Source organism: Sparus aurata, chromosome 1 (genome assembly GCF_900880675.1).
Source record: "Sparus aurata chromosome 1, fSpaAur1.1, whole genome shotgun sequence".
NCBI lineage: Eukaryota > Metazoa > Chordata > Actinopteri > Spariformes > Sparidae > Sparus > Sparus aurata.
In genome coordinates, this window is record NC_044187.1 from 16,023,274 (window position 1) to 16,037,641 (window position 14,368).

Below are 14,368 nucleotides of genomic sequence, written 5' to 3' on the forward strand. Positions count from 1 at the left end.
TCAGCCATCGACATCGGAACTTTTTTTCTGTTGGCACTCCCAGTTGATGATTTTGCTTATCTCCGCAATTAAAAATCAACTGCCAGTTGTGTAACTGGAAGTGAAGGTGGTTCCATCTAAACATATCCTTGTGAAACTTCCCCAGCTGATCACTAACATTGAGACAATATTTTTTCCTATCCCAAGTTTTAGAGAAATGTCTAAATATGCAAATTAAGCATTATCTTACTTAAAAAAATGCAGTCATTTGGATGCATTTCTGACCAAAAACTAACCCCTGAATGTGGACATTTTCTTTCTTATAGTCTGAAATGATGGAATGCAGAAGCAGAATAGTGCAAAATCTCAAAATGACGAGAGAATGAAAGTTGTGTGGGGTGGGGTGTCTCCCCTCTTTAGAGAAATGTGAAGCCATATTAAAAGTCCATATAACTATGCAACGAATTGAGCTGGAATTAGTCTCCTCCTTTTGTCTTTGATGATGTATTCCCTGTCTGTTGTCTGTAGCTGGTGCGCCGCCTTCGGCGGAAAAGAGATTTCAATCTCGGGGGACATCTTGGTTGAATAAAGGTAAAATCAGAAAGAAATACAAAAATAAAAGCGTGCGGGATTGCCAATTCAAACTAAACCAACAAGCGACTGTTTTTCCTGTCTGCATTTGTGTGTCCAAAAAAGAGGTTTTCTCAGTAGGCGGAAACGGAGGAGCGATATTGGGCCAAAATGAAATGAATTTGCTCTGCAGACACACAGCTCGTCTCGCTGGCCGCTGCAGATTGCAACGCGACTGCGTTTGAGCTACTGTTGGCGTGCACCACATGAATATAGAGTCCAATGTTTATTTCAAAGCCTTTTTTCACAAGCCTGTGGAGAAAAATGTTCTTTCTCTCTGAACTTGTGCTAATGCATCTTAATTCTTTATCAAAAGGAGCTAAGTCAAAGTGATTTGCCCTGTCCTTGTCAAACAGAAGGCTTAGCTCCATTCATTTTCAGCTGAATTCCAAACACTTCCTCTGTCCCACAAGATAGCGTCACTCCACGACACTCACACCTGGACACACACACACACACAAACACACACACAGAATAAGACTTCCTCACTCTTCACTTTTTTAATTAGCGGTGTCAGCCCTGTTTTTCTCCCTGCCTTTTCACAGTAAACAACTGGCATTCTCATTACAGCGATTAGAGAGAACCATAGCAACACTGTCCGTTCAGGCGGCGTGGCGGAGAAACGGGTCTCCACTTGCCCGCTGCGCTAAAAAAGGAAAAACAACTTAAAAATGTGAGGGATTATTGAAATGGTCACATTCTCAGACAAGAGGCAGCTCCATGAGCATCAGCACATGCCAGACACAAGGCGCAGCCAGGGCCTCCGCTATGTGGAAGAAAAACACAAGACGGAGAGAGAGAGAACGAGAGAGGGAGAGAGGACACAAAAAGGCCAGACTGGGATAGGACACAGAGAGATAACAGACATGACCGCTGAGTGACAGTTTCGACATGGCCCCAGGACTGCAGAAAAACCTGGGTGATAGCAGAGGTGGAGAGGAACCCCTGGGCTGTTCACTGTACGGTAAATGAACTGCTAAGACACATCTGAAGTGATGCAAAGCAGAGTGATTTATTGGGTCAGCTCCGCCGAGGTATGCTATGCTACATTCCCGACACGCCTCTATCACTGACAGGGAGATTAGCCGGGGCTCTTTCTTGGGGATGTGCTCGTCTCTGAAGAAGATAACACTTAGAACTTAGCGGGGATGGAGGAGTCATGACCGCTGAGTCCACGTCGATGATGGCTTTAAAGTGGAGGGAAGAGCTGTTTGTTCCAGGTGCTCAAAGAGCTGGAGAGGAAAAACGAGAGCGAAGACGGAGGCAGAGAACAAGGGCGGGGTGGGAGGGGGGTGGGGGAGACATAATGGCTTTGACTTATTTTTAGAGAATGGAAGAAAGGGAGAAAGATGTAGAGAGCTGTGACTGTGACATGCTCGGCACTCATGCTGGCATTTCTACTGAAAAGCTGCTCTTGGGTGGTGCCTCTCCTGCTAGGGGAGGACAGGAAGCAGTAGGGAAACAGCCGAGAGCGACATTCACTCCCCCTCAGTCGGCACAGTGCGGCACCATGCATGTTGCTGAGATGGGGGGGAGAAGAGAAGCTGCTTGAGGGGTGGGGTGAGAGGTTGATCGACGAATCTCACCCTCCATCACTCCCCTCGCCGGCTGATGGTCCACGGGAAGAAAGATAGGGAGGTGACTGTCCCACACTGGTGGGGTTAAATAGTCCGGCTCTTCTTCTTTAGACAAAAGGAAATGGGTTAGAGGACACGGGGGGAAGAAAGGGGGTTTTATCGGAGGTGAAGATGTAAAGAGTGAAGTACAGAGGGAAATGAGAGAGAGAGCAGAGAGATGTAGTGAGAACAAAAAAAAAAGAATGGATTAGAACACCTCTGACCGCACCGCATTCCTGGAAAGTAAGAGGAACATTATGCAGCAAAGAGGATTACACTTGTGGGAATTGAACATGAGAAAAAAAAAAAAAATTCTAGGGCACACTGGAGAAACGGTGAGAGTGTCCCTCTTCTCTCTTCTGCATTCCTTTTTTTTGTCATGAGGGTGAAATTGGATCTGAGAGAATTACAGTATCGCACAGATCCAGAGGATTCCTTCTCAATTCGCGTCGGGAGGTTCAAAGGTAGACAGGAGTTACCATTTAAAAGAGGCTCGACTGCAAACACTCCAGCCGCTCGTATTTCCGCCCCCCTCCCCTTTCTGTCCATCCGTCTATATCTATCCATCACTGCAACCTTTTCCTCCGGCAGCGAGCTAACAATACCTATTGTTAAGTGACAGGAAGATGATACGGCTACCTTTGGCTGTTTTGCGCGCTTTGAAAATGTCAAGTGTTGCCCCGTTGAGGGTCGCGGTAACGTTTCCAACGTGGAATCACTTGTCTTAGCCCTTATCTGCAAATAAGCCCCATCATCTAACTAGTGCAGCGGTCCAAGAGTTGCCTCTCTTCCAATTCAGATGTGCAAAGGCATGCAAAAAATACGAAAGCATCCACACTGTGCTGTTCTTTTTTTCTTTCCTGAATCTCGATCGTGACCCTTCCATTAGCTCACAGTTGAGTGGGGGTGGGATTGTAGGCAGGTAAGTAAACAGTCCACGCAGAAAAGCAAATGAGGAACATTTTCGTCTCCTGGGGACCAAAACAGCCTCAAAACTTTTGAAGAAATAAAACCTGTAAAAAAAATCTAAGCAAATGCAATACAGAAACCCTGCAGTGGGTTTTTGTGAAGATTGTAGTGTTGAATTTGTTTTTCACGGTGGACAAAAATTCAACTCAATTCGAGTCAGTGGTGGAGCAGGAGCTGCAATCGACCTCTTTATATCACAAGGTGTTTCCGATGTTGCCAATCCACTTTTACGTGCATATACTGTTTGTCAGCACATTCTTAAATTGTGCTGACAAACACTTAACTTGAAACAATATCACATCAAATTGGAGGACGAAGAGACAAGCTCAGTTTAATCTAATGGAATCTGAGACTAATCCTGATGGGGCTGACAATTTTACCACATGACAACCAAAGCACAAACATGAGACAGCAAACAGTCTGATCCTGGAGCACGGCTGTGTTGACGTGTTCATTTGACGGGGCACGTTTTAGTGCTCAGTGATGAATAACCTCAAGAGACGGGAGGTTGACGACGTCATTGATCTGATTTGTACAAACACTGAGCCAGGTGCTGAGAGTATAATGTCGCTTTAAAAAAATATCTTAAATGTCTCTGGTTTGTGGCCATGTGACACCTCTCCTGCCATTCTCCATGTATTTTCATCGAGTCAGTAATACAGTCATGTTGCTGAAGGTAAGCACCAGGTGTGACTCATACTATATGGTGTTGTATACGGAAATCAGGGAGAACCTGTGAACTTCTCAGCTGTGGCACACTTTAACTTTGGAATAACGCTGGCATGTTCTTACCAGGTGAATGATGAAAGTATCTTGAATACCATAGAAAAACACATGAATATATATATATATATATTTTTTTACCAGTCTAACCGATCTGTAATACGGTAATTAGAGCCCTTCATTGATTATCCTAGTTAGCTAGTACAGTAACATTAGTATGACATCGTGTCTTATCACTTCAAATGTGGCGGATGGTCAAGCATTTCTCTCTATTCCTCTAGAGTTGTAGTATTCAATGTACTTTTATGGTACTTTCATCAGTAATTGGGGAACACTGCCTAATGTCTTTAATCCAAGTACCCATGCTGAGTTGCCACCGCAGTAATGGCAGCGATGCTAGATCGTAAAAAAAGCGCACATGCAGTACCCATCACTGGATTTGTCTATAAATGCAATATGAACTTTACAATGAAAACCTGCGACACAGCACGGGCTATTCAGCTATACTATGAGTCACAACATTACTACAATGGATTGTTGATGTTTGTGTAGGTGAGTGTAGGTTAATATGATGTATCATAAGCCCCATCAGGTAGCCAACGATGAGACACTTGTTAATTGTTGTACATTTCACGTCACATCTATAATGTTTCAGGAAGCATTATGTGTCCGCGTGTCACCATGAAGCATAGTGAACGCATCATAATACACTGTAAATGTCCCCATAATGCACTTTAGATGTGGTCTTCACACAGAGTGTTAGCGTGGGGACTTTCTTGCTCTTGTTATAAAAGAGAACACTGCTAAAACAACCACACAATTTGGAGTGATTAGATGAAAATTGAAAGAAAAATACACAGCACGATGAGATGCATGCAATACTTAAAACACCTGCGGCTGTCTGACTGTTAACGGCAGGTGGCCAGGAAGACAAACAGTGACATCGATCGAGGATCAATTTCTAAAGCAACAACCCCTAAAGTGTCTGCCTACACCTCCGCTGAGTTAAATTCATTACGAGATCGCTGGAACTAATCTCACATTTCTGGAGACGGCTATGTGCCGTCGCCAAAGTAAAGCAGTGAAAAAGGTCCAGATATGAGCGAACGTTCTAAAAACAGACGTAGAAACCAATTGTACTCCAACTACAGCGCGAGACTATAATACTTGAGGAGGTATTAATTATAAAGCTGGCTGACAGACGAGAGGGGGAAGAGAAGAAAGCAGCATCTGGAGGCACTTGGGCTGTATCGCCTCTGATGTCTCAGATGTCACTCCTCCTGCAAAATCTTTTAATAGTGTCTTAACAGCAGGTCAACTACTCGTAATTAAATCCACCTGCACAGAATAATCATCTTATTAAAATGATTGGATCAGCAGGAGGGGAGCGGGCTGGCAAATTGTTAAACAGATTACCGCCATAATGAGTTTATTTGTGAAGCGAGAGCGTATTCATCTATCCTCGGCACGCTGCGTGACAGATACGATTCTCATCAGCACATAAGGTGAAGTGCTTTCTGATAATGACGGGGGGATCCTCAGAGTTATTATTCTTGACTGTCGAGTGCCGGTTAAACAATGGTGAGCTTAATCCGATTCATTCAAACGTTCAGGTATTAGATGAGAGGAGAAGCTATGAAAGTGAAATAAACACTAAGGTGAAAGAGATTTGGCAGGTGAAAAGAGCTGGCGCCAAAAAAGCAGACACGTCGTCTTGTGAAGGATAAATCTCTCAAACCAGAGCCGGCTCAGAAAAAAGGTCGTCAGAGTAAAAAAACTGCGGCTTTGATTCCGAGCGCGATGAAATCGATGCACGACAGTATTCGCCACGCTCCTGTTTAGTGTAAACACTCGCGTTTCCTCTGTGGTTTGTTTTCGCTCCACGCAAACCGGTGTTCCTGAGGTGTTTAACACTCTTGTCAATCGGAGCGCCTCCAGGGTCGCGCATCTGTCCACACCTCCCACTTAGAGAGTAGGAATGTGCGTCCGTTAGTGTCAGCGTGCAAAAATATCTCTCTGCACACACAGGTTTGTAAGTCAGCATTTGATATTTAAATGCTTGGCTACACCTATTAAGCATTAAGCATCTTCCTCAGGGGACATTAGCATGCACAACATTTAATTAGACTCAGGATCAGAAATACGTTATAGATCCCGGGAGGGGGAAATGGTTGGGTTATTTGCTCCTATTCTTATCCAAGCATAGAAAAATAGGACTGCATGGTCATTATAATGCATTATATTAAGTATACAACAAAAATCTAGAGTAGCATAGAAAAGTAAGAAATATGTACAAATATACTCACCAGGCTACAAAAAATAACAACAGTGTGATTAATAAACCTCATGGATCATGAAGTTATTTAAAAGCTACAATTTAAAAGATTCGTAGGTAATGTGAGCTGACTGAACTAAATGAATACTCATATTTAATTCAAGCAGGGGAAGGGACTGAATCGGACACTAATTTTAATCAAGGTTCACATTGTTGTCTGTATTATATCGAGAATGGTTTCTGGAGAGTTTTAACTCTAAAGCAGTGCATGTTGGGAAGTCTGCTAATGTGCTAATCATGTATTCTCAGCAGGACATTCATTGAACTCGATTCAGCGAAACCATTCAAAGTCAGAAGACTTTGATTCGAGACGAGAGAACAGGAAGTGCAACAATGCTAACTTCTTTTTTGGTTTTCAGACTAATTTGAGAGGCACTCTGTTGGCCGCTACAAGCCTGAAAGGACCCTCTCTAATGGCGGTGCTTGGTCTGTCCATCCTGTGCTACTGTAAAAACACGGCAGTACAACACGGCAGACTCCCTGTAAGAGGACCCGCTCCCACTGCACATATAAAAAGCTCATTCTAAGGTAACAAAAACAAAACGATTCTTAGTTTCAGGTGATTACACGCGAATGAAATCACACATTTGAAGATTATATTAGATTTCTGACGTAAGACCGCTCTAAATCTTACACATTAAAGTAAATAATTAAGATAAGTTGGTTCCATTAAAGATATGTATAATGCTTTATAGTGTATTGTATATGCAGGGTGACTACCTGGCCTTTGATAGAATGGAGGTCAGGGAAGCAGCTCCAGGCGAAACCACTTCACTCCACAAGATAAATGTAGTGCCTCAGAGGACCGGGGTATTAGAATGCTTGGAAACATTGGCCACCTGGCACATCAATAGTAAACCTCAAATCAATGTTTAGCGGAGGCTGCATTTAAATGAGAAAATCTAATCTACGGCTTCTGAATAATTAAATTGGTTTCCATAGCATGCGCCAGCTCCGAACAGAACCCAAGGTTATCTGCACCTAAATAGGCTGAAAGGGCGAGTCTGCCACTCAAAGCTGAGTAAAACGGGAAGCGCTGTTTAAAAGAAACGTTTGGAGCTTATTGGACAAATGGGGGGGGGGCGCTCGATGGATACTTGAAAGTACAGTTTCATCTTGAAAGGTCTCGGAATCACATTTGTCAGATAAGTCTGTCTGAACGGTCGGCAGCGGGGTCTATTGTAGTTGGATATGTGACGCTGATCCTTTTCACTCTCCGCCTTTGTTGCAGATTAAGACAAAGTACAGCTGTCTGGCCGGGCAGACAGGAGCCACCTATAGCCTCGCAAATGCAGGATGAGTCATTTGGAACATTCCGGAAAGGATTTCAACACCCCCCCCTCCACCACCACCACCACCACCCTTGTTTTTAATTACACACTATCCTATTCCTGTCTCAGGGCGTGAATTCCACAAGTATTTTCAAGCTGCTTGGATGCGCGTCAAACTCAGGGTCTAACTAGGAAGCTTTAACGCTTTTCAACATGTCCGATCTGCCAAACGTACACACACACAGACACACACACACACAGACGCGCACTTTCAATAGCGGCGGCTGCACTCAGCCAAGCCAAGTTATCTCAGGTCAGTAATTGAGGTGTTATCTTCACAGGAGAGGATGCACTCCCGGGATCATTCAACATGGCCTCGCCACACATTTCCATTCGAGCTGAATCAGCGCCCTGTCTCTTTCTCTCTCTCCACCTCCTACCCTTGTGATTAAAGCGCCTTACTCCTGGAAAACCAGCTTCCGCCCCGCGGGTAAGCTGCAACTTTAATACGCTTGTTGTGTGTGGCGGAGAGGTGGCCACGATCAACAACGATTACGCTGCCATCGCTCAGGGAGCGAGGGCACGACAGCCTGTCTTTTGGCTTTTTGAGTCATGAGTGTTCAGGAGGACCATATATTCTGACTCTGTTCCTTTCTTTCTTTGTCATGTATGTTTTAATCCCAAAAAAAGTCACACACAAGTGCAAAGTAACAGCTGTGTCCACACGTTCCAGGCGGGAGCTCACCTTGATTGCAGGTCTTGCCGGTGAAGCCGGGGTGGCACTTGCATTTATTGGGTCCCACGCAGTCGCCGTTCTTGCAGCCGGGCTGACACAGAGCTAATCAAAGGGGGTTCAAAGAAGGAAGAGACAGATCAGTGCAATGCCCTGGAAGACAACTTGTGCAAGATCAGGATGACAAAGCACTTAATCCCGCTGCTCCTTGACTTGGCTGCAAATGATCAGTTTACTGCGTGTCATTCATAAAAGAGATGTGTTTGTTTCTTTTCTCCTCGTGTGACAGAGCTATTATCACTGACTAATGATAATGGAGCAGCCATCTTCAGCTAACCACCACAGCTTTATTTTCCACTGGGTCTCGGGAAAGTTTTATTGTCCTTGGCCGATAATAAATCACTTAATTTCTGCGCGAGATAAATGAGAAGTTTGACCTTCTAACGCCAAGCGAAGTTTTGATTTTCTCAGTTTTAAAGAAAGCAGCGCTGATATTTACACGGGCATCAAGCCAACGAGGATTACCTAGGCGGGTAATATTTTTCCCCTCGGACTGAAGCTGAAACAATTAGAGCACCAAAACAGTAGATTATAATTAGCGCCTGAGTAAAGAGCAGCGCTGCAGATCGTACACAGTGTGTGGATGGTGATATTTCGAGCGTGTACGTGTGTGTGTATGTGTGTGCAGAGATGTGGTCGTCCTAGCAGCTGCACGGCTTCACCGCCTCTCTGTGTTCTCTCTCAGCGAGCTGGAGGCTTGCCCTGCTTATCTGACTATGCTTACTGCAGCTTGCTGCTAAGCATGTCTGATACACTGGGCCTCAGCCAAGTGTTACTAATTTTCATTAAAAGCTTCATTAATTTTGTCATAATACAGTGCAATCAGAGGGCTTAATTATCACTGTTGGAAGAGGCAGGAGATACATGTGCGTGCGTGTGTGAGTGTGTGCGTGCGTGTGTGTGTGTGTGTTAGAGAGTGAGAGACACAGAGGGTGATTCCAGTGGAGAGTGTGTGTCTGAAGAGGTTTGATGATGTAGTTTGTATTTGTCGACGCATTGCTGTAGGATTTACTTTATTGTCGTCTCAGCGATCCCTCAGATATTACCTCCACCGAGGAGATTTGCTTTAATTTTCTCTGTATAAATATGAGAGGGATATCTACGGTGGCCCCGAGAGCTCAACGCACAGCAACTTAAAGGTACTGTAAGCTATGAAGGATGTGTTGGTAGCTGTTTGTAAACATACCGTTTTAAGATGCAGTAAGCGATTCTCAAACATCCAAGGCTTTGGGCCGGTGGGGGGGCTGTGCGAAGCAACTGGACCTTCTAGAGGAACACACACGCCCAGAGTCACATCTGATTCTCCGCTAACTGGATGTCGTTTATCGATGAAAGAGAGCTCAGAGATTGGGTTGTGTTTTTTTTTACTTTTGGGAAGCAAAAGTGGATTCACTCCAGTTTATCAACCTGACTGGAGCAGCTATCTGAGTCTCTGGTGAGGGCGGTGTTCATCGATCGACCTGAACTGTCTCCAAGGAACATTAAGCAGTGATTTACACGGATGTGACACGCGTGTTGATGCCACGGTTTCTGACTCAATCGTGTCCAATGGAAGCAGCTTCCATTTTCACCTGTATCTCAGTATATGATGTATATGTTATCCATTTGTAGAATGAGGTTATGTTTTCACCGGTGTCCATTTGTTTGTTTGTTTGGTTTATCAGCAGGATCACATGAATAATGATTATCACGAAATGTGGATGAAGGATGGATCTCAGCCCAGAACAGTCCCCATTAACTTTTGGTGCGGATCCCGATAAAGGGACGGATCCAGGAATTTTTGTCTCATTATCTCTATCATTGTGAGATGAGACCTTTTTTCGCCAGTTTTGTTAATTTGTCTGGGAATAATGCATGGGTGATGATGATGATGATGACTAGAATCAGGCGTATTTAGTCGGCAGGCATCGATGAGTGAATACAGAAGGGAACTGTTGGGAATTGGTGGAGGTATTCGCTCTACTGCTATTCTAGAAGAGCACAATGTTTGTGCATTTTGTTGTTGTCGTTTGCTGTAGTTGCGTTGAGCTCTCTGGGCCACCATACGTAACTTCAGTTTAAATTTGGAGTAAAAGTAAGGGGGTAGGATGAACGATGAACAGATGAGAGGACGTCCAGCACTGGATGGAAGGGGCTGTGTTGGTCTTGTTTCAGGTACCTATGAGATCCAACTTTTTTTGCTGGATGACCCTGTGTTTATTTGCCAGAGATGTGCTCTGCATCAGGAAACTCACTGTTCCAACGCAGTGGGAAAGAGGACTGACAGTGAACAGTTTGCTGCGTTGATGGCACCACAATAAAGCACGGAATGTTTCTGCTTCTGCAACTTCATTGCGAGGTGAAGCCACATTTCTGTGTTCCTCGTAACACGAGGCATTTATCTGGGTCTGAACACGTTTTTTCTATAAAACTAATCCACCATTTGCCATGAACTTCCGACCACATCTGTGCTTTTGCAACTACATTCGTAAGATATACAGTATGCACATGGACATGGAAGAATCCTGCTAAATCTTGTTTTCATGGCATTGGATAGGTTTGCAATGAACTGTGCAGGAGGATATATTTATACTTCAAGTGCCTCCAATGATTTTGTATAAAAGCTAGAAATAAAGTGAAAGCTGCTCAAAAGCATACTGAGGGACACCTTATAGAAATGACAAAGAAAAGGGTTGACATTTCCACTCATACACATTCAGCTTGCAGAGCCAAGAAGAACAGCTTCAAGTGCTCAGATTTCAGTCCGTATCATTGTTCGAGCTGGATTCAAAGGCACAAAGGTATGTGATGAATCCTTTAACTGGAGTCGATAACATCTCCAGACTCATTCTACTTTATTAGGCTGTGTAATCAAATAGAAAGAACGTATTGTTGCCCGACTTGGACAGGCCTGTGATATGAGCCAGAGTGTTAACACACCGAGCAGGCAAAGTTCCCCATCACAAATTAAAAATGGCCCGAATTTCTTGACGGATAGAAAAAGAGACGTACTTTTGTGGAAGTGGAAGTTTATTAGACCTTGGTCTGGTCAGCAGATAAAATCAAAGCTTGTGATGTTGTTAGTTAGAGGGTAGTCAAGTGGAGTGCTTTTTGTTATTCTCCTACATGGGGGAGGATTTGATTAGCCGGATCAGAGGCGGCCATCAACAGGCTTTGCCTGTGAGGGTAATTTTAAGCCTCTTGGCCTGGCAGAGAGATCAGTGAAACAGCCAGCGTTCATTAACCACAGCAGAGGACATGCAGGACTAAAAATGGTCGTAGCAGCTGGAAGGCCAAACATAGCACGTATGACCCTCGTTCCCTGAACGCCATCACAACATGCCGAGCGATGACACACTTTCACTCTGGCTTACATCAGCCAATCCTCAGGACGGCACGCTGCTGCTGCAGATGCAGATTCTTTTGATTTACTGACTGCTCATGGTGCCAGATTGTAAACACAAAGGAGAACATTATCTTTTCATCGATGCAGATATCGTGTATGATTCTTTTATACTTACTTCATCAAAGTAAGAGGGGAAAGTCATTGTCGTCATGAATTAATTAGAAGTTGCATCATCTTCCAATAAACTAAGTACAATAATCACCTGAGGGTGCTTGTGATGATTATGTCATTATTGGATATGTCGCTGGATGTTTTTCTGATAAATTAATGAATGGCCTGTAAAATACCAAATATAAAAGGTTGAAGACGCTGCTGTCCTCAGAGACCAAGGCGACGCAAACCCGAAAGTATTCAGTTTACAATCACAACTCTGGAATTTTTTTTTTTTTTTTTCTACTTGGGGCCCAAACTTCTTTTTAATCATGTTTGTATTTAAAACACAGAGAAGCGGAGACGTCGGATTGTTTGAAGTGCTGGAGCTACAGGATATTTGGCAATCTTGCTTGATAAATCTTTAACCTATTAATTGGTTCAGGACCAGTGTCAGCACACATGCTACGCAGATGACCGATCACCAAGGACCTTTGTGTCTGAACTTGTTTTATTTAGTGAAAATGTCACCGATCAACCGGTTCACGTCATTGTTAACACATTTATTTGCATTTTTAAATCTCCCCCCGACGAGCCCCATCAAGATTTAGATTGAGTTATGTATGCAGAACTTCTCCAACCACAGTGAATAATCAATGTTTTCGTCTCTGCGCCGTACAGGCGGATATATTACCGATTGATTAATTAAAAAACATTATGGATTTCGGCTTCGAGGGCCTCATTAGTATTTTCATTCGACTCGAGGGCCGGTTGAATCTTAATGAGACACTGAAGAACTTCAGCATAATTCATGTTTAACATGGCTTCAGGTGAAATCAGGTCTGCAGAGCGTAAGCTGTTTGCATTGCATAGCTCTGAGGCTGGAGGAGGGGGGCGGAGAAGATGGCTGCTGCCAAAGGGTTTGAGGTGTTAGCGGTGGCTTGGCTCTATAAATAAGTGAGTGAGACCAGGATTCAGAGGATGTGCCCCCGGCAATACATGTCGAGCAAGATTATTTCTAGAAACATGTAGAGCTAACCTTGGGGCTGGCACCTTATCCTGGTTACTCTGTGAGTTAGGGCGAAGAGAGCTGCAAAACAAATAGCCAAACAAACAAACAAACAAACAAACAAAGGTTGCGGGCAAAAAAAAGAAAAGAAAAAAAAAAATCAACATTATGTTAGAGGGCAGAGCGTGGTCGTTTCGACATCCACACACGTGCACACACAGTCTGGAGTTCTGGAGTCACACATATTCCCGGCTGCCTTTAGGTAATCGTAGATTTTTTTTAAATGCAATTGTAATCGAGTTTTAATCATCAAAACGACGTCCAATAAAAGCCCAATCTCCAGGGACATTCTCTTATTCCAGAAAATGTTAACTGCTCACTCCTTATCGCTCAGATCTAAATGGAAGTGAAAAAAGCAGTTTCCCCTCACACGCTGTGCGAAACACTAATATTAATCTCCCTTAGTGCTGGGAGATGAAAACATCATGGCTCAGGTTCCTTTAATATAAAAACAAACGCGACCGCCTGGCTGTGAACAGATAACTGAGAAGACATTTGATTTTTTAAATCAGCCCTGTTTCAAAGTGCCTTTTCAAGCCGAGATTGTGTCAAGCAATTCTGAACCCGTGCCTTTTGTTTCTGAACGTACTCGCTCTAATTTTTTACGAGCAAACCTCTTCACTTTGCTTTCGCCTTATTACCTCGAGCAGATGAAAAGGCGCACTCTTCGATGAGCCTTTACAGCCGAGCGAGCATGAAAAGAGAGCGGAGCAGACAAGGAAGCGGCGCAGACAATCGCGATAAAGCGAATTGCTAAAACAGAGATATCACTTTTCTGCTTTCATCACGCGCTTGTTAGCTCGAATTACCAATTCAAAAGTCCTGCCTTAATCCTGTCCGCACCATTTGTCGAAACAAAGACCGCACTCAATCAGACTAAATCCCGGCCTCAATGGATTTTTGTAAAATCCACCAGGACCTCTGAAGGAATTATAATGTGTGATCTACTTAATATGGAGCTGATATTCAGCGCAGCTCCTTTTAAAATGCAGAGGAAATAAAAAGTGTCTTTCTATCAGACTATTTTTTTTAAAGTCTTTTATGAGAAGTTAATCAAAAACAAGTCGAGCCCTGAGAGACAAGTTCAAGCGAGAGAAGGTCTCAGAATTCTATCCATCAAAATGAAAAAGTATTTGAAAGTGTTTTAATGCACAGGCTTTAGAAATTCAATATTCAAGCAGTGTGGCTACACAAGGCCTTTGAGTCAGTGTCTTATCAATGTTTAAAAGGTGCAAAAGGCAAGTCTGAAGCAAGTTTGTTGATTACTGAGTGCAAAGGTGGTCAGAAGTGTGATGATCCGGGAACACCACTCAACAATTCTCAACTTATCCTTAGCTCCTAAATCACAGCACTTGAAAAATAGCAGCCACGATGCTCAGATGAGGGCTTGAAAATTGCTTCTATTTTTTCTTTCGTACTCTATCGAAGGTGATATTTTGTGGTTTCTCTCTTGTGATAGGTGTACTTTATTGTAAGTCGCTTTGGACAAAAGCGTCCTCGAAATGCCC

The 14,368-nt window shown here is 43.6% G+C and overlaps 1 protein-coding gene across 5 annotated transcripts in view; it reads right to left on the reverse strand.

Moving 5' to 3' along the window:
- The window catches only part of npnta (nephronectin a), a 58,067-nt gene that overhangs the window by 26,226 nt on the left and 17,473 nt on the right, over positions 1–14,368 (reverse strand). For 2 of the 5 annotated variants that reach the window (XM_030425545.1, XM_030425527.1), the window contains exons 3-5: positions 12,831–12,881; positions 8,269–8,361; positions 2,196–2,291 (exon numbers count right to left, since the gene is read on the reverse strand). In XM_030425545.1, the coding sequence (XP_030281405.1) occupies positions 2,196–2,291; positions 8,269–8,361; positions 12,831–12,881 (240 nt within the window). The remainder of the gene's footprint in view (positions 1–2,195; positions 2,292–8,268; positions 8,362–12,830; positions 12,882–14,368) is intronic. The other 3 variants (XM_030425536.1, XM_030425554.1, XM_030425562.1) reach the window with 3 other exon arrangements.